Here is a 24,782-nt window from a genome sequence, read left to right on the forward strand (position 1 = left end):
AATGTTTATCTCCAAGTCGCAATTTAACACTTATAACTTTCATTCTGATATTTCAATGAAAATACAACAACACTGTGTACGAATGTCGTCGGTGAGAGCGTAAAACTACCGATCTATCTTTAACATCAACGGTGAACATTCTCTGGAGCGTTGATCGTCGAACATTAATATTTCTTCTCCACGAATTTGGCCGACTCGAAGCGGAGTCGTTTTACTTATTTGCAAACAGATTGATACGAAGAAGATTTTCTCCCCACCGGATCAAACGCTAACCGAATTCATTAGCGACCGTGTAAAATAGAGGATTCCAAAAAATAATTCCACCCATGAAACTCCGCCTCGAATCCGACCGTCTCAGCAGCGATTCCTCACCCCGGAGGAACCACGGACGACTGAACATCCCCCGCATGCGAGGAGTCGGGAATACACACGGCAGACAGCGGGGAGCCGGTCCGTGGCTTGCGTCCGCCCACCCTGACGCTCCCGGTGTGACTGCGCCGCGCCTCCGACGTCCCCGTTTCCACCCCCGAACCTGCTCCTGGGGGTGGCAGGACAAGGACGCCGGCGGAGAAGCGGCCTGTTTTCACCCCCCCCTTCACGCCGCCGCTCGTCCTTCTTGTATTATGCCGCGTTCCTCTCCGAGGACGAAGTCGTATTAAGGATCTTCTCGCTGCCGCACGCATCGGCTCAAGAGAGAAACGCGCTTCTTACGGGGGTTTATTTTACGCTGCGACAGCCATTCTAACCTCTTTTTTATCCCTTCATTTTTTTCTTCTCTTCTTTTAACCCCCCCGCGTTTCTTCTCTTCGTTCGGTTCTTTACTTCGTACGCGCGTTACCCGAGTTACGAGCGATCCTTCATCCCTCGATGGTGTATTTCAAATTCTAAGATTATCGTGTGGTCGTTAGTGCGGTAAAGTTTGAATCACAATTCATTTACAAAGGTTAGAAATTTTTCGAAACAAATTTAATATCGCCGCGACGGTGAAATTTTTCGATGCGCGTATTATTCGATTTATATTCAAAGCTCGTTTACCATCTTGCCGTGGATTCCCTGCATCGCGAAGAGGGTGAGAAAGTCGAGGGTAAAGTCAGACCTTCGCTTGGCAGTTTCTTAGATCTCACGAGATTGATCTCAACGCCCTTTTCCTCACAGCTTGTTGCGTGCGTGGATTAAATCTTTTGTAGCTCGTTTTATCCGCGGCTGTTTTCCGGGTAATGAAACTCTCGGTTAATCTGATTATCAAGATCGGTCCAGCTGAAGAATGAGGCGGTTTTACAAGCAGGCAAAATCTGTGGCAATTTGATGCAGCCTCCGGTTGACCGCCAACTCGACCCTTCGAAGGACACCTCCATTAGCAAAGTTTCTCAAAGTTTGATCAAGGTGCGGCGACGGCGGCGGTGACGACGGTTCCAAGTCGTTTGTGCGAGTTTGAAGAAAACTACAAGACTCATCGAATTACGTCGAGGATCGCAGCCGGCTTAGCGCCAGGGTCAACACAATCGCTACACGAAAAACTTACAAATTTCGATTATACTATACCGTCGTTGCAAAGCTTTGTAGGCACAAGTCTGTCGACAACATCGGATTTAGAGCCAGCTGAGCGGAATGCCGTTTGTCCAAAAACTGGGATGAGAAAAGGACGAGGAAACCTGGGACAAAGTCCAACGTTTATGTTGGATCAGGATTCCTACCCTTTGATATCTGTTGCGACCACCGGATTTATCTTTCGGATTTGAAAAACGGGCTTATATATATATATATATATATTATTATATAATATATATATATATATATATATATATATATCTGCATTAGACAGTGTGGTCAGGATGGTAAACACGAAAACTTTGACGGACGGTGTGGAGGAGGATTCATGATTGAGGAAATAGGAGAAAGTATACAACAAATTTGTTTTCGCTAGCAAATGAGAATGAGCCCTCAGCTGATGGCACGTGTCTGAAAAACTTTGAAAGAGATAAAAATTGAGAAATGTTTTAATTTGCTTGGTCAAATTAATAATATCCATGTACACGAGTTGTTTATTGTTGGGATAGCATCCTAAAATAACAGCTTCCATCCCGTGGTTGAATCGTTCATCCGATTTCTCAACACGTGAGTTACCCGATATCTGCATCTATCGATCTATCTCGGCACGTTGTTCGCCAATCGCATCGGTAGAGTGGCTAAAATCTCCCTTCTTCTATTCACGGACGCAAGCCTTTACCTCTTTAAACGCGATTTAGGGGAATCCAGCTTTCAACAAAGGCGCTTTCTCTCTCTCTCTCTCTCCCTCCCTCCCTCTCGCCATTCGGACCGTCGTTATCATCCCACGATGCAAGCCATTTAAACTTTCCTCCACGGACCGTATACTCGGCAGCCAACGTATATTAAATCCCGGTTTAAGCCCCACTCATATAAACATACGTGGCATTTCAAATAACGTATGCGACGTCATGCCTCCAGGCTGAAAGTACTTATTGTACTCGTTGTTACACGCGCTGTCGTCGCCTAATCGTTGCTCGGGCAGCTTCAGTCATGGATTAACATCAAACACTCGGCACGCGTTCGGACATTCTTAATAGAAAAATCAGAACTAATATCAAAGGAAAATAATCATACTTGCGATCATTCATTCAACGAAGAAAGACGTCCGGATTAATTATCAATTCGTTACGAAGCGTGTGGATATTACGTACTGTTGAATTTATTCATCCCAAACTGTAAAAATTTATCAATTAAATCATGTGAAATTTTATATGTAGGCCCACATCTCCGATATTTACAACATATGCGTATATGGTATAATCAATTACTGCATACATCGAATGTGATTTCACAGCCAAACGCGGATGATCGGTAGATTAAACGAATCTCACCGATGAACATGGATGTATGAAATTGTTTGTCTCAGGTAGCCAGACTGGAACCGTTTTTAAATTTCGATAGATTCGTTCGCCGACTTGTTTGCCAAGTCTCGGCAATTCAACTGTGAATTTTTTACTTTCCTCCGCGGTCGTTGCCCATGCATAATTTTCCCACTTTTTCAAACTCCCGACGGACTTTAACGTCGTGAAGAAAAAATTCTTACTCCAGCCCCTCGAGGTTTGCTTTGACGAGGCAGAAAAATACTTTCACAAACGAATTATTGTACGACGTTGAATTTTCAATTCCAATGATATCGCACTACGTGTCAACGAGGCTTGTAACACCGTCAACCTCTCCAAGGATCGCAAGCTTGTGGAGAGGGTTTTTCTTTCAAATATGAATATATCTTTACAGCCACGCTTAAGGGCGCACAGCAAACGGCGTGACGTCATTGGCTGCGTTACACTTGTTGCGGTGCTTCGTCAAAGGTCATGCAAACAGAGAAATTGAAGGACCTTTCGTACGTCGGCGAACGCCGCAAAGGGTTCAAAGAGACCTTGAGGGTCCTTCATTTTGCTTAATTGCACGGGAAACCCGCTTCATAAGGCTTCTGAATTGCCCTTGAACGCAGAGCGAGCTTGTAGTTTTAATTATAAAAAATTGTGCAGGTCACACTTCGTAAGATGAGTTTCGAATTGGGATTTCGAAGGGCGAACTTCAAAAGCGTCGGCGGGAAATGTTTGCAATTGCCCGGTCAATGGCTCTCCGAAAGTTCGGGACGGTCTTTGTTCGATCAAGTGATGCGCGGGTCCCAGGGGCTGCAGGTACATTGAAAATCAGGAATCACGTTTCACGGCTCGACGAGATTTATTTCAAGTGATTTTCACTTATTTTCCAGTTCTATAATTCACTCGATTCGACGGAGTTTTCAATCGATTTTCACCTCCTTATCGGTTTCGAAACGGCTTAATATTTGATCTTCATAATCGTCAGCAAATAGAAAACTCCGCCATTGTTCAGAATAATTTCTCTTCGTAGACCCGAGTAACGAAATGTCCTCGCAGGTTGTAATAAAGTGCGTCGTAGCCTTTCTACGCGTTCGATAATTGCGTGCAAGAATCTTGATAAAGTGCAAATACTGAGTTGTCGTACCGCAGGTATCTACTTTTGAATTTCTCTCATTTATTTCAGCGAGTAGTGGTTAAAAAATTACCTCAAACTACGTGAAAGTGAGTTGTTTCGTTATTGTTGTTATTACTTATCTACTTTGTTTTTCTCTTTATTGTGTAAAAAATCTCAGTGCGTCGTGGACGGAGGTGAATGTCATATTGCAAATAAAAAAAAAAAAAAAAAAATGAATATCCGAGACTCCGATGTCGATCAAGCCCAAATTCACAAACATTTTTCGAATGACAAATATCTGGGTAAAATTGGATTTAAGTACAGTTTGGAGTTAGCAAAGTTTCCCATGAGTTTCTCGTAATATATCTTACAAAGCTAATGAAATTTTGTTTAAATTACGAAAAGTCGAAAATCAATAACATCTGACTAGGTGCGAGGTCAGTTCGTTTTTCACGTCGTTAATTCGCTTGACGTCAAATTATGGAGTCAACTCTCGTTAATATGGTTTGGTTTTCATCTGCGGGGTGCCACGACATTATTTAGATTTACTTTACATTTAGGTGAGGAAAGTTTGAACGCGAGTAGATATCCTTAAACCTTTTTGCTTTCATTCGGTTGAAACTCGGCCATATACATACATTATACATACACGTGCCTTTTGCTTTTCCTCACATTTTTAGCAAGTATATACACACATATATATGCAGAGCCTTTCGTCGTGGCTTCATAAAATTCATAGTCAGATTACGTGGAAGGGAGTTGAGGATCCTTGAGGTGAAGATAAATTGTCTATTTTATTTTTTCTCTCTTTTTCTCACCCCCCTCGTTCACCATTCGCTTCACCCTTCTCTTCGTTTTAAAATTCAGCTAGACATTGCGCTTTGAATCCCGCGGGTAGTGACGATGGCTTTCAGCTAATGATTTTATTCGCTTCTGTGAACTTTAATCTGGAAAGCGAGCTCGAGATCCTAAGACAGTGATGCGCAAGTTGACGAAGCAACGATGAGTCTTTAGACCGAAGTTGGTTTTAGAAAAATTCGTCACTAGTAAAAACATAATATTATAATTTTTAGAATAAATTCAAGATACATAATATGCGGCGTATTTCTACATCGCAGGTTGTATGTTGTAATACTTTAATCCAGATTAAAATCATCATCCGGTGGCATCGGCGGCTTTGAAAAAAATTGTGCAAGCACGAAACGAGTGATTTCACGTATCTTAGTAAAAGGAAAAAATTACGTAGCTGAGGTGAACAAAAAAACGTAAACAACGAAAAACTTTTTATCGACCTGCAACGCGCGCAGCTTTATTTGTGGACGACTTACGAGTTGTAATAAACTTGCATCGCGCCAAAACTTTATTACCTAGCTGGCCCTAGTGCTTGCATACTGTAGACATATATTTACTATACGTATATACTTCGCATTCGACCCAGACGATAATTCCAAGTTTATGACCAACAACTAAGTGACTGTTCGAAGCGTTACATGCATTTGAAATTCTCTTAAATTATGAAAGGAACAATCTGCAATTTTGCCTCCTGGCAACCGTGTTACACATTAAACGTCGCGATTCGAATAGTTCAAGGTTTAACTTTATTCTCATCATCCAGCAGTTTACGATCCTGGTGAGAAAATTATGCAAGAATAATTGCATGCCAATATTTCGAATACCACTGAAATTCGCTGCAGCAGATGGTGCATAGTCTGCTACAAATAACAGAGTCTCTTGTCGTGAATCGATCATTCGTTATTTTTGCAATCTATGAAAAATTCACTCCCTCATCCTTCGCGCCCTCGCGATTACGTAATTTAATTCATTTTAGTTTATCCTCTTTCAACTTTTTATTTCACATTTATGGTGATTGGATTAGCTTGCATGAACTTTTTCTTATTAGTCCTGAACTTACCGAACATAGATTACTCCTGGTTACGGTTTAGAGAAGGTCAGAGTGTCTCAGAGCCGTGAAGTTTACGATCGTTCGATCATACGTGAACCTGTCGAATGGTTTTATCTCTTGGCAATATTTTCTCAATATTTACAAAGTCATTTGGGTGATACTTACGGAAAAACTTTACAAATGGATATTTGGGACTTGATGTGGGTGTACAAAGAATAACACGATGAAACCTTGAACGATACCCTCCGGTAGTGTATAAACTTTTGTTTTTTGAACACTCGAAAGCATTTTATTCTTCGGATGATTGATTTTTAATTTATTCCTCGTCATTTTACTCGGTTCGAACAACGACATGCAGGAAAAACACTGAGACGGAGTGAAAGAGAGCAGGGAGAGCATTTAATCCATATAACCTGTATGATAAAGAACACGGGGTACAATATTATTAAGGTAACTTGCGTTTGAAGCCCCAAATGTATAAACCATCGATATATAACGTGTAGATGGTACAAAGCTTATGAAAACAAAGGAGATGCTGCTGCTCCATAAGCCAATTATTTCACCCCATATCCCGTATACATGCAGACAAATACACATGTACGGATAACTGGCACGATGATTATGTAAGGTCGTCTTTATACAGCCTGTACCTTCTCTCTATTTTATTGTATATACATATTTATCTAAATTATCACACAGTAATCTACTTTGGCGGGTATCGTTATTACGTGACGTGTACGGGACTGCAGAAATAGATCGTGCTGTTCAGTTATAATGATAATATGTATAATGGACACAATATAATATGTCATACACATAGACGCTCGCATTCACACGAACGCGTAACGTTTGGTGAAAGACACTATAAGTTAGCAACAATAACTAGTTCAAAGGATTGTTTACGATAAACGTCGATCGAATTTTCGACTGCGGGATGCAGATGATGTAACATTTATGTAACAATTCACCGCTAGAGCTGCCCAATTATGACGTATAAATCATTGGCAGTGTGTGGTGTCGTTTAAATAATTTCGATAATTTGTCACCGATGCATCGTTCGATAATTGTTTCGGTGCATACAAATATTAACGGGTATGTTCCCAATAAAAACAAATGCACAAAAGTCCGCGTATACAGCCATGTTTTTCCGAGTTTGATCGTATTTCTTCCAAAGTTATAACTCAAGCAGAGCACGAAAAAAAAGAAAGAAAATAAAACTCTTGAATCGTCTGAATTGTAACACTTTGTTGCGAGTTTCTCTGGATAAGATTCAAGTAGACAAATCGGTAACCGCGGTTTCACTCACAGGAATTGAACCAGCCGAAAGTAGGCGTCTAACATTTTGAAATTGATACTGTAATACTTTAATGTTTGTAATAATAAGAGTAGTAATGACAAAAAAAAGAGAAAAAAAATAGTAGCGTCTCGTTATCGGGAAGATTATACGGGGCGTAAGCGAGTGGAATCGACGGTGCTAATGAGAAAAATTTCTTTTCGTTGTTTAAACAGGCGATGATAAAAACGCGATCGATCGCGGCACCTGCACAGTAGAAGAGCTTCGGATAACGGGAATTCAAGGTCTCGATAATCACGGCAGGTTCATCGAAATATTTCCGGCTTTCAAGTGATTTCCGGCCAGTTGAACGACGGGGAATTAAGCAAAGAGCAGCTAAACTGTTTCGAGCAGTTTCTTAGGGCCGCAACGGGCGGTCCTAGAAAACTAACGATAAGTAAAGAAGATCGTTTCGACTTCGTCATCCAACATTAAAGGGTCGTTTACTTCACGCGATTCACTTTCATCCGTATAAGTACGGGATGTGTGATGCCTGACAACAATTGTCGAATAATTAATTAGGCAAAACGTGAAGTGATTCATTAGAAGAGAACGTATAGTTACGCGATACATGCTTATACTTGATCGATCAGTTTCCGTAATTGAAAATCGCACGCGCTGAAAGAAGGGACCGTTTAGATCATTGCAGAGTCGTGTTTCTTTGTAAAGGCATTCGACGAATCGCGACCGACATCACGGAACAATATTGCCGGGATCGATGTACCAAATCGTGGTAGAAATCTATCCGAAGAACGAGGAGCGGCGGAGAAAGAAAAGGGTTGAACCGAGGGGTGCTTGAAGAAAATTTCCGCCCGATCCTTTCACTCCGCTCTCAGGCTTCTTCTCTCAATTGGGGAGTAATTCCCTCGTTCGATAATCTTTACAAGAAATTCCTTATCCCGCGTCTTTTGCCGTTACGTGATTCAGCCATTTGATATCTCCCTCGAAAACGGTCATTATTAGTTATCGATTGAACGGTACCGGCGGTCGAACAAAAACGAAATCTTTCATCCACAATGACGATGATTGAGAAAATTCATCCCGGTGAAGTCGGGAGAAACGGAGCTTCGTATTTTTAACTCGGTATTCAGCTTCTCCTCTCTCTTAGCGAAATTGAACGCACGGACAGCCCGCGGCCAGCAGACGTCAAGTTTGGATTTCATGGTCGGTATTACTTCCTACCAAACACATCGGCTCGGCCCGGGTCTAGGCCACGAAGCACTCTGTTTCAGAGCCGTGAATCCTCGAACCTTTCACGTCATTGTGTATATATATCTATACACGAGTAGATCCACCGACCGTGAAAAATGTGGGGGTTCAGGAAAACCGGGTAAATTTGTCGCGTTCCACATGTTCCGTCAGCCATGCATGCACTTTACATTACACACGAGTCCTATATTCGCAATAAAATACCAATGTTTTACGTTTCGACTAGTCGTTCATGCCGTGTACAGCCAGGCATTGACAATCTACCTGTGTAGCGGTAATGTGTTTAAAATTCTCCTTACCTGCGACCAATTTGTCATTAATTAATTTGTGAAACTGGTTTTTTTTTTTTTACCAATCCGGTGTACGGAAGCGAAATTTGAACTTTGATACGAATTGTTAAGAAGAACGATCATCTTCAAGTAACACCACGTCAATTATTACTCGACTCTCTATAATTTGCCTGCGGATATTTTAGCTGAAATCGAGCCTGAAATTAAAGATAATGAGTAGTGACCAGGACGCGGTGCGATCAGCTGTACACGTTGCACATATCTAGGTATATATAGGCATTGGGGGTGTATGCACCAAAACAAAAATAGGCAATCTGGGGTCTAGAGGGATCGCTGGTGCGACAGTGGCGTGCCAGGGTTTAATGCATCCAAGTTGAGGCAAGACCTTGTACAATTCTACGGTGTTGTGCTTTTAAGGCTCGGGATTGTAACGCTGGATTATCTACTATACCTGCACTCCGCAAAAGTCGTTTTCAACTATACTATACTTTGATTTCCACTCAATTTACAGAAATAAATTGCTTCACCGTTACGTGTGTTGTATATACATCGTATATAAGTTACAACCAAGAGAAAGGTAAAGGAGAAAAAGAGAACGCGTTACTTGGCTTTGTGAAAAATATCGAAAGTGTAAATTCGCTCGTGCTTTCGTTTCTCTTCACCGCGCAGAATTGTCATTCGTAGTAGGAATTGGTGAAAAATTCAACCCCTTTTTTTTGTGTATAATACTATGCTGTCAGAATTATGTGTAAAACTCTTTTCCACGAGTATCGCTCAACGTAACGAGGTTACTTTGGTTTGAAATAAAAAACGAGTTCAACGCTGCTCAGGCCCTTTAATTAAACACGTATTACATGCTCATACAAACGGGCTAAAATTGGCTGTACCAGGCCAGAGAAAAAAAGGAAGTGCAATTATGACGTCAAGATTTACTACATTCTGTTAACCGTTTTTCCGAATTCAGTTCTCCTCTTTCAAATTACACACATGGCACGAAGTGCAGATGAACGATTGAAAATTCTGAATAGTTATTGAAGTATATCCGATTTTTTTCAATACGAGTATTTGAAAAAGAACTGCACGGTTCTGAGCCATTTTGTTGAAAAAGGAAGAAAAATTCTTGAGTAAAACGTATACTATTACATCTAGCGAGAACAAAAAGAACAATGTGAAAGACGGAAAGAGAAGGAGCGGGAGACAAAAAAAAAAAAAACAGTTTGTCCTGCGAGGCGGATAATTAATTGTTTAGTTCCTCGTCGATCAATCACAGCGCTTATGGTGGGAGATTTGTGTTTCTTTTATTCTTCATTCTCCTTGCTTTATTTTGTTTATCTACGAAAAAAGGTGAGCGAAAGAGATAGGGAGAGAGAGAGAGAGAGAGGGAGAGAGAGAGAGATATCATAAGAGCGGAATGAAGAAAGGGCAGATAACAATGTAACAAATTGCGGAGTGCAGGTGAGAACAGTGAATTGGTGTGAGTAGAGATTCGTTTTTTGCTTTCCCCACCGTCTTGACGTAGGTGACCGTCTCCGCGGTGGCCTCGGTCAGCGCCCTTCGAAGTCGGGTGCGTCGCGCCTGCGACAGGGTGCGCGGACAGAGCAAGACGCCCTGGACGCCAGAGCCAGAAGGACAACCAGCAGTCGGAGGTGGAGGCGTCGTAGCCGTCGTCGTCGTCGTCGTCGTCGAGGACGATTTGCACCACCAGGGAAACTGGGTGTTTTTACGGGGGTTTTTTTTCGCTTTATTTTTCATACTCATCAATTATTCCTCTCTGCATCTCTTACCGATCCCTGATACACTTAACATTATTATATACCTATACCTATGTACGAATCTATATTTCCTTTTTTCACCCTTAGATACATACACGCTGTGTCTACGTACGTAAGTATGCATATGTTCGCTGCATACGATACATACATACGTATATATGTATATACATACATACATATATGCGTAGCTCGCAGGTCGGTCGTGAAATCCTTTCACCCTATTATTCTCAAAAAAGAAGAAAAAAAAAACGTCTAGCCATTTCGCAAACAGATCCTGCCGACTGCATTCGGTTCGATTGCCATCGCCGGTAAAGCAGCTGATACTTTTTTCACTCGTGAAAATTATCTTATCGATTAGTATGGACGATAATGAATTGAAGTAGATTCGAATTATTTAATCAATTGATTGTCACACGTTATGGAAATTATTTATCGAATGTCCGTCTGTCGATCCAACTTTTCAAGACAAGTCAGATGAGTTTATATATTATAATCAGGACTCTGGGAAATTTACGAATTTTTAGCTTTTTTATCGCGTACATGTATACAAAAATGAACGATTCAGAGCCTTTTTCGAAATTGCTTTAACTGTTTTGAAAGGAAACGTCTGAATTATGAAATGTCCGTGAGATTACTTTTGATCGAGGTATGATTCTGGAAAATATAACGTGTTATTTTTAGCAACAAAATTTGTTTTACTAGTCTCAAAAGTTAAGCTTGTTAGAAATTAATTACGAGCTGACCGAATCCTTCGAGTCTATTTTTCTTGACAATCAAACTCGACTCATTGACTGAATTCCATAAATTCTTCTGCATCGTTAAAATATACGTAATTGACGTCAGTCAGATTTTTTGATTCAGTAATTGAAATCTGGTTACAATGGTAAAAATCAACGTGTCCCTTGGCGGATTCAAACGACGAGGCATTTTTATTTTTTTTTTTTTTTTTACTAATGGGATAAAGCGGATTTTCCGATTACCCGACTGCGACGCATATACGTATGGCATACAAACATACGTACATTACGCAACGATAATGGTTACGTAACAGGGTTGACCTAAAAATTAAAGGCTACACTAGGATCTAGACGTTATTCTGCCTATGTTGAATAAGGTATAATTATACACAAAGGTACATAACATCATGGTAATTCTATAGGGGTTAAGTAAGTGGCCGGCAGTTAGGAAAATCGATACACAAATTACCAATTACAGTATTTTGAATCAAGTATCTAAGTAGCTGGGTGGAATTTCATACTGGCGTTCGAAATGAGCTTACTATTAGAGCTTGGGCCGTGAAATAGACGATAAACTGAAACAATTTGCACCGGGTGTGATTATGCGGGTTCGCTAATTCGGTAATTTATCGAGCCTCTCGTGTCGCCGGTAAAAGTATAAAGAGAATAAAAACAGAAACAAGGATGAAACTGGGACGGGATGAAAATGAATATAAAAAGAATCTGGAAGCTTTTTCGAATCGGGGGAATGAAATAATTAAAGTTGAATGCGCGCGGTCCGAAACGAGAGGTAACCGCGAGATACGTTGTGCGGTTCTGCATGTGAATGGGACAAATCGATTGAAACCGAATTACTTCCACTGGAACTTATCCGATCGGATTGTCGCAAGTTATCACTGTATTCCGATACGTGGTTATTTCATTTTTGCAGTTTTTCCTTTTCTATTATTTTACGTACCGCTGGTTTTATCGCCCGGCATGCAGACGCGGAGCCATGGAAAATATTAACACGTCGCGCCAATAACCAAAACGCCAAACGCTGCAGGAGGATACGAACGATTCTGAAAGAATTTTCCGCGTCGATGTAGGTACACGTGTATAATATATAATAACACGTTCGCTTCGCAAACTTTATGATTCCCGTTCTTTTTTACTATGATTCGCGACTGTAACGACAGCGATGTTCGTTAAATTTTTCAAAAAGTATTCGCGTTATCGACTCGTGATTATGTCATAAAACCCTTTGATATCGACGATCCATTCTACTGTGTTATACTTTCGTCCCTTCTTTTAATTTAACATAATATTAGATCTCCGAGCTACCCGGCACTCTTCTTACCATAAAACCAATAATTTGACGACAAAGTAAGATGGATGATTTTATAAAAGGGAATTGAATACTCTTTCATGATCGTGGAATATCGAAGAAGAAAATTATATTGACAGCGGCTAAATCATAGGACACATTTAATAAACAATAAGTAGCAGACGTCCACAGAATTGTTTATGTAATAACTTCTACCGTGATTCAGTGCATCCAATTAAAGCGAAGCACCTTTATTTATACTGTGTGATTCATGGCCTCACGTTTTAGCTATTGCATTTATTGTTAGTATTGATTTAATTCCGATGAGTTGTCGTACGATCCTCTCTTTTTGATAAATTGATGCTAACACTCCAGTAGTCCGAAAGTTGACATTGAATCAGTCGGTCCAGCTCGGTGAACTTGAAACTCGTGCTGTTTCCATACAAAGATACGTGTGTATGCTGTTCGTTGCGGAACGAATATCTTCCTTGCTTTGCAATCAGCGCCACGTAACGTGATTAGCGACAGATTATCGGCCCGGGTCTTGAACGATTGAGCGAACCAATTATCTCGTCTAACCAGTCGTCACTTCGTTAAGCCCTGATCAATCGTCTGTCGTAAACCGAAGCTCTGCGTCTTTGCACAACGGCGAATGGAGGGGTGAATTAAGAAGCGCGACACTTTGGAACTTTCGTATCGTTAAAGTCAAGGTCAGAAGTGCAAAAAGCATTTATCCATTAATCGATTGTCAAGTAGAAATTGGCGGTGTAAAGTTTCTTCTACGTCTTGCCGAAGTTATTTGTTTCTTTTTTTTTCACATCTATGAAAATTGCATAATTGTAGCTAATGTACAACACACGTATATAACAAACATACATATATACATACATTTAGGTGGAACGAAGACACGGTGAACATTCAGTAGACAAAAGTAGAGGAAGAATTTTACACTTGTGTAGACACTGAAATACATTGTTAAATCTGCGAAGCTGTGTGTGGCAATCGAGATGTGTCCGAGATTTTTTTCTCTACTTCAAATTCACAGTTGCATTTTTCCTGTATCTTTTCAATTTGAGCCATGTTTGAAAATTGGCTATTTAAATAACGAGGTGAATCTTTCTGAACCAATAAATCCGTGGACACATCGCGATACCTTTCATATATGCTAAATGAAACCACATATAGGTGTATGAGAATCTAATTTATAGCTGTCAGTACGATAGATTAACACTTAAATGATTGTAATAGACACGCTGTGGATGAAACAGAAACACATCGAATTTACGAGCGCTTACACCAGAGGCATTCGATTAAAGAAAGAAAAAAGTAAAATGGAAAAATAATATCGTTACACCATAAATCGTTAAAAAACGAATCAATGGAAATTTATGGAAAACAAATGACAGCTAAAAAAAAAATATATCTGTAAAAAAATCCGCCAAATTCCCCCAGGAAATGCGACTCGGTGTTTAAATTGAAGAGCTGGGAAAATCTCGAAAGCGGCTTTGCTGCGTCCACTGCGAGGGTCCGTTGGACGGATCAAGATATTTGCTGGCAAGAATGCGTGAAGCGTCGGACGAAATCCTTTTCCCGAAAAACATTGTCTGCTCTTTTCGACGGCAACTCTGGCCTTAATAATTCCGATGGATTTAAGAAAGAAAAGAAAGAGGCACGGATGAGAAGGAATAAATGCACGGGGACCGGTAAGCCAATAAATTAACCTGTGTAAGCGTTCGTTGTTAATTCGTAAAGGAAAATAGTGAGGAAAGAAACATCATAGAAGTAAAGAATTTGTATAGTAAGTATCTGAGCTACACCGCTATTCTATAACGTAACAGTAATAAGCAGTGATGAAAATTTGTGTATATTTATACTGATTGGTCATACACCGTACATATGAACGATTGTCACATTGATTGCATACGAGTATAATATAATATGTATACATATATATCGTACGGAAAATTGAAGGTAAATATTATGCTAATTAACGCGACTCCACTTCAACAAAATTATATTCTTGGCATGTATATTGTGTAGGTATGTACACCGATATAGCTCAGCTTGTTGAACAGAGATAACGAGTATAACAATGGTTTTTAAAGCACCTTGATTATTCTCGAGAGAGCTTTTGTCACAATTTATAATCATCGGTACTGGTACTGCGGTTATTCACACTTTGGCCGGGATTGTAATATTCCTTCTCAGAGTTTCTCTAGTTTTGCATATTATTATGTACGTTTACAATTCTCGAGGGAATATATCGTACGAACCAGGAAACATTGCGCCATTGTTAAGATTTTAACATAAATTCCGTGACGTGCGTTAGACGAAGTAACGTTCTCACTTTAGCCTGATTTTCATCGCGTTATCTGTTCTTTATTCAGACCGCGAGGAATTCGCAGGCTGTTATCGCTATAGTTGTTTATACTATCACTGCTGCACGATCCTGTTTTTGCCAAGGTTAGTCAGCAAGCCTCGGTGCGTCTCGTCGATTCCGACGTGCAACAGTTGTCAGGAAGTGGGTGCCGATAGCCTGCCTGAGGTGTCAAGGTGAATCGAATTTGGTCGCGGGCTTTGGTTCGAAATTAAGACGCGAGTACCTCACGTCCAAAACGAAAGTCGAGTAATCAACGACCCAGAACTAAAATCGATCGATTATTTCTCCCGGCAAACTTCGGGTATTAATCGAGGATAGACAGATGCGCAAGCTTTCACGGATTCCGATGCGGACTTTCCGCGGCGGTCTTTTGTCCTCCGATCCCAGTTCCGTCGTTCCATTTTCACGTGTGATTCGCGGAAAATAGCGAACGAACTTTATCTCTCTTTGATCCTTTACTCTGTCAAAGCGTGTACATGACGCCGCCAACGCAAAAAGACCGACTCTTCGTGCGTGTTACTTTCGTTGACAAAGAAAAAGAAGAAAAAAGAAACGGAAAAGAACAAATTCACATACACGCAGGGTGAATTGACATTTTTCATTTTGAAACCGCGTATAAACGTTAGGTTTACATTTCCACGATTTGAAAAAGCTCGCGCGGACGTAGCTTTTCTATTCGATCGTGCATATATATTGCAATTTAGGCGAACGTGTGGAATTCGTTATATATTCAAATATTTGTTAATGATCAGTATTTTTTCCCATCATTGTTACGCGTTCACAACCGCACGGCATAAAAGAATAAATTCAAAAAAAAAAAAAACAGAGAAACGAACCAACACCCTCGTCGTGATTAATGTCTCGTTTATATGCACGGACAAATCGAAGGGGAAAAAATTGACGTTCGCAAAATTTCGCGTGTCGTAAAATTCTTTTCAACGTTTTTTCTTTCGACAAGTTCCGTACGCTTCACTGTCCTTGCTGCCTTGTTGATTTCCGTTTCCCGCTCGATTGACTCCGGGCCCTTGCCTCTGAGGCGACGTTAGAAGCTTACTTAAACGATCTTTAACGACGATAGTTACGGCCGCCAAGCGAACGATAACTCGGTGATTATCGGTACAAAAATGCCCACCTTCGTCGCTGTTTTTGAATCAAATAAAAAAAAGCAAGAAAGAACGCTCGTAAGATTATTTAAAAAAATATTTTGCAACGTTGGAATTCCGGTAATTCAAACAAATATTAGTTTCGGTGCACGAGAAAGCCGCAAATTATCCCTTTTATGCGGATGAGAAGGGAAACGTAACAGATTTAACCTATGGATACAGTGAAACGGCAAAGCAAAAGAAGGTGGATTTTTCGTTAGTGAAACCACCGCCAGACCGATCCTAAGCTTAAGCTGAGCTTTGTGATTTCACCGCAGAGCTACATTTAACCCATTCGGTATTCCCCTGCGTCTTTTGAACCACGGCGTTCCCCATTTTCTTCTGCAGTCTATAAACCCCTCTGACTTTTTCCTCGTCCATTTTTTCCCATTACACAAGGCTTTGCAGCTCTTTCTTTTCACATTCGATACCAATGATAACTACAATACGATGCCGTAAAACATTGCTGAAACTACGGAGAAAACTGCACCCCTGCGTGAAAACTCCCTCTCTCTAAAAAAAAAAAAAGAAGTAGACGTGTGACACATGCATCATTTTCATATTTCCGTACACTCTTTGCATTTCCCTCTTTTTTTACCACTTCGTATTTATGTTCACTCGTTTTTTGTTTGTTTTTTTTTTTTTTCTCGGTATTAATGTACAATCTAGGACAATTTTCGGTAACGGTGCTTCTGGTGTCGAATTATCATTGAATCGTTAATCCTCTAGCCCTTCTTACAGAATTATATAATTTTGGCTTGAATATTCTCTTCACGCTTTTAAGCTGCCCGAGTGCAGCTGCATGTACATCCCGCTATTTCATACGACACGGAGGTGCGATATTTTCTCGAGTAACACCATCCCTATTCCTCGCGATATTATATCAAAGTGGTACTTTCTCAGGAATAACTAACGTCCTGCAGGTAGCGTGGCGCTGTGCCAAGCGGATGATTCAGTTCTTACCTCAAAATTGTGACACGTGAGAATTTGTTATTTCCCCGGGAAACGGCAGCGATTCAAGACGCATTAATCAGAGGCGTACGGTAAGTTGTAAATTCTCTTTCATATTCGAAGAAGATAAAATCCATATCTCGAAGAGTCTAAGCGACCAATGAGAGTCAATTATTGACATTTGAACACGCGTTCGTGACTACGGAAAATGGCACGATTTATAATTCACGAGTTTTCAGCTTTATTTCACCGTTAAAAGCATCGACTCTGTCTGTAGAACAACCGCGAAGCTATTCTTGTAAAATAAACGATTCCGGGACGGTTACCATTTTATCTTCAGCGTTTGTAGAGCAGGCATTGCCTCTTTTGAGAGAACGTGCAACCGGCATGGTACAGGTTTTATTTTCTAAGACTCTTTTACTGTCATCTTAGCTGCCGCACAGTCGCCATTCTTACTGCTTCCGTGTAAAGAGTTTTCCCTGAAATTGTCTCATTCGGACGATTCATTTCCGGTAAAAGGTTCGGTACGCGTTCGTTTGTATAACTGGAAACTGACGATAAGAAAATACCGTTGAGTCATTCCTCTGCAGGTTTCTTCTCGAGCAGATTCCGATTCAGTTAAAACAAATGTGTAATGGATTCTTGACCACAGTCAGAATAATTTAATTGTTTGTCCATTGTTATCCTACTGTGCTTCGATAGATTTGGACTCAATCTGGTAGATGGAAGAAGGATCAAAAGCATATGACGTGCGTAAAACGCACGCATCAGCGTTTAAAAATGACTTAATTGTGATGGAAATTTAGGAATGTATGAAAAAAAAAACCAAAAATTAATTTTACCCCAGTTTTTGCAATATCGCCGCAATTTCAGCCGGGTGAAAGTTGATATCGAGAGCTTTGTGTACAATGAATAAATCTGTGTGTTATTCCGTATAAAAAGTACGGAAAGGTTGTTCGTCAAGGGTTATTTAAAAGTCGAAAAGTTTTGGAGCTTTTAAGACGATCAGAGATTGCTGGAGGGGAGACGATTGAACCAAGAAAGCAGCTCCAGCTCGGCTATATACTCACTCTTAGTTACTTATCCTCCGATGAAAGGGAACGGGAAAGAATTTTCGAAGATTGTAAAAAAAAATGAAAATAAATCATCCCTCAACCGAATTACGAAAGTTCAAAATACTTCTTTTGCAATTCGTAACAAGATACGCAGCAGCGCGTAATTAGAAATAACCGAGATATCAAAGTTTCGTAAAAACTTCATCGAACCCAAATTACAAACTTTTGAAACAACAAACGCACGAAGGCACATTATTGCTTTTCAACCACTTAATAATTAGGGGATGATCCGCATTTGAGAACATTGATCCCGGGGTGAAGAATGCAATAAGATACACGGAGTTATCTGCCAGGCCTTCGCAGTGAACGCGTATTAGAGGTATTAATATTTTCTCCTTTGTCTGCTCGTCCGTGAAAGGTATTCGAAGCATCCCTCGCGCGAGGGTGTGCTATTGATCAAAACTGACATGGATATTTCGGCAAAGGCTGTCCGTCTAGATCCGAAGCAGTATTTTCTCCCCTTAGAGCTACTAACGGCATCCCACTTCTGTTTCCCTAATGAGACTTTATTGACCGCGGGTGATTGAGGAGTTTGAAATAGTACCTGTACCAGCTCGTGACCATGGATCACCCTTGCCGAGTGTCCTTCAGTTCCTGATCCCCGTTGACTCGAGTAAATTTGGGGGAAAAAAAATAATTAAATAGTAGGAATCTCGTCTTTCGATATCTGATTCGAAAAGTTGGTACACGATTAACTTTCTCATATCAATGTTGTTGATGGTCCGTAACTACGTTTGGGTAATTAAGGTTGAGTTATATAATGAGGTCACAACCGCATTCAAGTGGATGACTCTTAAAATCTGGGAGAAATTATTGCGATACAAAAAGCTCGCGGTATTTTGAGACGAGCGTGCAACAAATTTCCAACTCCAAATCCTCCGTGACTTCTGTCACGACAAGGTCGAGCGACCTCCGGTTTAAAAAGAATCTCGTCGCATCGGAAACCGCCGTGGCGATAAAATAACCGTGTACCTCAGATCCGCCTACTCGATGGAACTTTATTTTTCCTCTCGAGCTTGGAGATGTTGCCAGAAAGAATACGATTTTCCGATTGTTTAAAATTGGGATGAAGTATTAGAATTTCAACGTATAATGACGCAGCGAATGAACGTCGACGATGATTACGGCGCACTCTTGGAAAAATAAACAACCTTAGCCAACCGCATCAGTCATCAGCCAAGAAAGAAAACACTTTCTATAAATTATGTTCGAAATTTTGAAAGCGCATCTCACACGGCTACCGTTTGTTGTATATGAAAGCGTGGGCAAACTGCGGTATTCAAACATCTGGACAGTAAAAACTTTTATCTTCCCATCAAAGTTGTTTGATGATCAAAGTCGCTTTCGGACAGCATTGAAAGGCTGAGTACCTCTACCAACAAGCGACATGGATTGATGTCGGTATATTTGGAATTGTGCAGTGATTGACCGAAATTATCCGTGCAGTTGGTAGTAACGCGGATCAAAGGCTGAGCTTCTTTTTCGAAAAATATGAGGGAAAAAAAAAACTTTGTTGAGTGTACCGAAAGCTTGCGCCATTCTTATCATCACAATCTACAAAGTCATGAGGGTAATAAAATATTGCAAGAGTCCGTCACTGATGCATGTGTGTGCGTGTGTATGAGTATATTTCAACGAACAGAAATCTGGCGCAACGAATTTTTATCCGACGAGAGGATAATATACCGCCTGAGGGAAAACGAACAGTTCGCTGACTCAGCTTTGAAATTTGTGCGTGTTCGCTTGTCGGATATTTTCGAAATAACGCGGTGTGAGAATTTTCACCGAAGATAAAACACAACCTCGCTACTGCGACAGGGGCTGTAAAGAATGCAAATTCGTCTTAAAGTTCGGATCCAATTTGCTAAGGGTACGCGAGACGCTGGGGTGGCCGATGGAAGGGTCGTGCCTTAGAGTTAGAGTGCCTAGAGCGGAGCCTTTGGCCTCGTTGCTTAGGATTATCCCGTTTGTTCCGGTAATCTTGAATTAGAAGGACGTTAAATCGTCGTTACGACGGAAGGGTAAACAGCAGATAACGTTTGTGAAAATCGGGTAACCGTCGCGTCGTCGTGGTTCAAGGTTTTAGAAAAATTGATCTAATCACCTCAACGATATGGGATATCGCACTATAACTCTAAAGGTGTAGATTAATTCGATGTCGAGTGCGTTCGAGGCGAAAACATCGACCCGAATGAATTTCGATAATTTATTGATTCCAAAACATTGCCTGATGTGTAATAATAATTGCATTCTCTTAACGTACAGAATGCAATAAAAAACAAAAAAAGAACAAACGATACATGAATGGTTCGAGACGTGTAGGAGAAACGTAATTTAAACCTGGGAAACTGGCTTAACAACTATCGCTGATTTTTTTTTCCCGTCTCAGTTGACCAGCCAGTTGATCAAGTCACTGTTTCTTCTTGACCGACGGAACGATTTCATACATGAAAGAGCCGACTGAGTGCACAGGCGAAAGAACCTTCGTTCAAAGGCTGCGAGAAGCTTCTCATCCAAACAAGGTACGAGGTGGCTGGATAGTTTACCGTTTTATCACGCGAAAGAAGCGACATGACGCGGACTTGACTGAAAGCTCGCTCACTCCTTCGTAAACGCCACGCTCGTGTCAAGCCTCCCTTAGACTCGTCTGTCGGTTGGGGTTGCTCGAAGGGAGGCGGAAAAAAGTAGCGATTACGTGGGGCGAACGTCGAGTCGCGTTCGTTCCCTGCAGGGTTCCCGCTTTGGGAGTGATTTCATAATTTGCACTGGGTGTCAGACGATTGCAGCGCGTTGGCCTTCCGCCAAGAGGTTGACGTGGCTGCACGGCGTCTTCCTCCTTCGCCGCCCCCTTCTCTTCCCCCGCCTCTCGACCCTCGAGGGTTCTCGGCCTCTCGCCCTCCGGCCCTCTTCTCTGCCGAGGAATAACCTGCCCTCGAGATAATTAAACTAACAAACTTCTCGAATGTTTCACCCTGACTGCTTGCGGCTTTGCAGTGACTTACACTTGTTCAAATGTGGAGGTAATAATTTCATTGCGTGTTTTCGTAATGCGTCAAATGTAGCATTGCCTACCGCGCGAATCGAGCCTTATGTGGACAATTGGCCGTTTGAATGGGAATTAATTTTTTGTTTTACCCCGCGAAAAATACTTCGACGATTATTTTATCGCCTCGAGACCGTTGATCTAACTTTTCTCGTTGATGAAACCTCGGCTGATAGGGTTAAAATTGTATCTTGAACCGACCGCGACTCGGAATGCAACCATCAAATGGAACCCAATTTGCGTATATTAATTAGACACGGAGGAAAACTTTGAAATTTTCAAACGCCTTGTTAATTACATACCGTTATCCCGCTCGAGGCGAGATTGAATTTTTTTTATGACGTTGGGTACATTGATTGGCTGCAGAAAATACCAGTATCTTCCTTCTTCAATTCCCCCATTTTCACCGACAGGCAATTCGTTTGCGGATTGATAACACCTTGACGCTTATCTTTCAGTATTTTTCTTTTTTTTTATTTATTTATTTTTTTTTCGTAGATTTATTACACCCGTCAGATAGGTCGGAGAAAGCTATTTGTCTCGTAATTGAAATATCAAGAATTTTTAATCGAATTCTCAAACTACAACTGTATAATAAAACCGAAACGTTTCTGAGATATATTTCCTTCAGCTCGCTGACTGTCTATGAATAAATATTACAACTGCGAGGCACGTTTCGCTAGGTTGAAAATTGCAACGGTCTGTGCGGTTATAAATAATTTCAGTTAGTTTCAGCGTTTCCTAATTGTCATTAGAGCTTAAGCAAAGTAAGTCTACCTACAGATAGGCTTATACGTGCAGTAGGAGGAGAGTAAAGTTGTGAAATACAATTACGTCGAAGCGTACGGTACACCTGCACGACTAGAGCGGTGTAAAACTTGGTGAAAATTTTGATTAGCACCAGTTTCCGGGATTAAGACTAACTTACCGAGGTAGTGAACCTAACGCAATGTTTCCTCTCGTGAATCTCGTAAATTTTCAATTCCAACATTTCGATTCAAGATTTCAATTGATGGCCAAAGCGTGACGGTTATTTCGAAGTACCAGCACAGGCGTATATCTCTGGTTTGCCTTCTTTGTTCCGTGTTTTTTATTCACCCTCGTCAATACAGGTATATATACATTATACATATATATATCCAGGAAATTTGTTAAAAAAAAACTGTGAATTCCCCGCAGGCAATTGCCTCGAAGAGTAAGCTTACAGAACGAGGCTCGTCTGCAATTTCACCAGAGAGGGTTTGAAAAATAAATTTGTACGAAATTTTTGTAATTTTGATGAAATGAATGACAATGAGGGAGCAGCTGTCTGCACGTTGATATTTCTGTATCCGCGGGTCAAAAATTCCATCTTCTCAAGCAGTAATTGCAATGAAATATTCGTAAGAATAACTTACGCAACGCTACGTTACTCGCAACCAAAGTGTAATGAAATTTTAAAAAAACTTTGTTCTCGGATGTAATTCCACAATCCCTTTATTATACACGAATTCCACATTTTACTCAACACGGGGAACAACTCTAAATTTGTTTTGACAGATTATATTTTGATTCGACAGTTGTGCTGTGATGTGCACGGCATCCACGTTCAGTGAACGAAAGGTGTAAAAAATTAGTAGTAACCGTTAAAAAGACGCGTATTGAATTAGTAGTTTTATACTTTGCTTGTGCCAGAGTGAATAAAGCAGAAAAGCAAGGAAATAAATGACAATTTCACAGAGTTTTGACGTACACAAAAAGAACGTTCGACACATTACCCAGTAGTAACTAAGTATAAAATGTATGAGTAATCAATGTGTAATTAAAAAACAAAACCTATGTATAAAACTAAATCTTTCGCTATGGGCAAAATGGTTCACAGTTATATTTCTTCAGATTCACCTGTAAATCGAATCTATATGTATATCTATGCTGAGGCGCCCTAAACCTACACGTCTGTATATGAACGAGCCCGGGACTCGACCGGTAAAGTAGAAAATAACGGTTGAGAATTGACGGGTGTGCAGAGAGAGAGCTTACCTGCCGGAATTGCCTGATGCCGCCATTGATCCGCAGAGAATCTGCGGCGATACCGGCGATACCATCGCCAGGTTCGCGAAGTTGTCTCAGGGAGGCTGCGCTAGGTGCTGCGCCTCCGTGCAGGGGGCAGCAACATCCGGTACAACAGCAACCCGATGCTTCCGGCTGCGAGCTTTGCCGGATTATCCGGGCGCTCGGCGATGTCGTCACCAAGACCGGCGGTGGCGGGGCCGATTGACAGGGGCAGCAGTGATGCCCGCTCCTGACGCTTTCCCTTTGGCAGAAAATAGGATATAAGCTGGGAGCTTTTTCCATCTTTTACAATTTTTTAAACCGTTCGAGCTTTCACGGAGCTTTCCGAAGCTTTTTGAGCTTTTGCGAGCTTTTACTAGCTTTCCCCGAGCTTGCAGAGATTTTTCGAGCTTTTTCGAGATTCATCAGAATCGAGAAGGCTACCTTCTCGTACTATAACACGACGGACCGTCAATTTAATCAGCCGCGGTACAGAAATTATTACGTCAAGTATGGATAATGAGATTCCGTGCGACGTACTCACAGTCTTCCTCACGTTGAAACGGAGCTCGAAGTAAGCGTCTTCGTCAGCGCGTTGGCGAACGACGTACGGCCGTATGATTACGCGTATATATAGTCGGCAAAGACGCCGTAAATTCCCGCGCGAAACCGTGCCAACCGGCGTGGTAAACGATACTTGAAACCTGATCCGATATCAACTTTGATTTTGTGAAATTGGATTTTCCCAGCTTTCGTTTCATCGGTTCTCTTTGTACTACTAGATTTCTACTTTTCCTACGAACGTGAGCTAGTTCGATTTTGTAAGAGTTTCGACTTCGCGAGTCGGACTGTCGAGATATGATGATCGTCAGGAATTTACTACAACTCGATCAATATCTAATTTTCCTAAACTTCGCATCTCCGATACGATGTAATAATGCATTCTCATTTGAATTGAAAACGCGTCAAGTAATGCAAAGAAATAGTTTCTGTTCATTCTATCAGACAGTATATTCACAATTTCTTGGAATTTAAAAAAGTGCTATCCATCTTATCAAATAATAACATTTAATGGTGTCCATGAGCTCGTTAATTTGAAGAAAAAAAAATATTTCTTAAACCTGATCAAACTATTTGACGAAATTGTGTGTTGCGTGACAAGTGTTTCTCAAGATAAACGATAATTAATCATTTCAATAAACCGAATAATTTTTATGCAATAAATATCTTCCCATAAAAGGTTGGAACCATGCAATTCATTCAATCTGCCACTAAAACCCGTCGTCGCAAATATTTGCACCAAGCCAATAGGGAGACAATGAAATATTTGGGCTTGAACATATAGTACTTCGGAGAACGGGATGTTGATTTTAGAGGGAAAAGTTTTTCCCGTATAGAAAATCCATACCGGCTAGTTCATCATACTTATGCCTGCGGGTGTTATGGTGATAGGTTTGCGCAGGAGCAGATTGGCTCGCATATAGCCAATAATTGCTGTCGTAAACGACGAGGTTCGTTGTACGACAGTTCTTCAATAGCTTCGAGTTCTACAAGCGTTTATCTCGTGACTACATAGATTC

At 40.9% G+C, this 24,782-nt stretch overlaps 1 protein-coding gene and 1 long non-coding RNA gene across 4 annotated transcripts in view; one reads left to right on the forward strand and one right to left on the reverse strand.

Annotated features, from left to right (window-relative positions):
• LOC124185443 (small conductance calcium-activated potassium channel protein) overlaps positions 1–24,782 on the reverse strand; it is a 155,458-nt gene that overhangs the window by 84,018 nt on the left and 46,658 nt on the right. Inside the window, exons 4-5 of one of the 2 annotated variants that reach the window (XM_046576230.1) lie at positions 23,191–23,464; positions 10,232–10,435 (exon numbers count right to left, since the gene is read on the reverse strand). In XM_046576230.1, coding sequence (XP_046432186.1) covers positions 10,232–10,435; positions 23,191–23,464 — 478 coding nt within the window. The remainder of the gene's footprint in view (positions 1–10,231; positions 10,436–23,190; positions 23,465–24,782) is intronic. The other variant, XM_046576231.1, reaches the window with a different exon arrangement.
• Positions 1–24,782, forward strand: part of LOC124185450 — a 157,378-nt gene that overhangs the window by 69,294 nt on the left and 63,302 nt on the right. The gene's annotated exons all lie outside the window — the stretch shown is intronic.

The sequence above is a fragment of the Neodiprion fabricii genome, chromosome 6, assembly GCF_021155785.1.
Source record: "Neodiprion fabricii isolate iyNeoFabr1 chromosome 6, iyNeoFabr1.1, whole genome shotgun sequence".
NCBI classification, from domain to species: domain Eukaryota; kingdom Metazoa; phylum Arthropoda; class Insecta; order Hymenoptera; family Diprionidae; genus Neodiprion; species Neodiprion fabricii.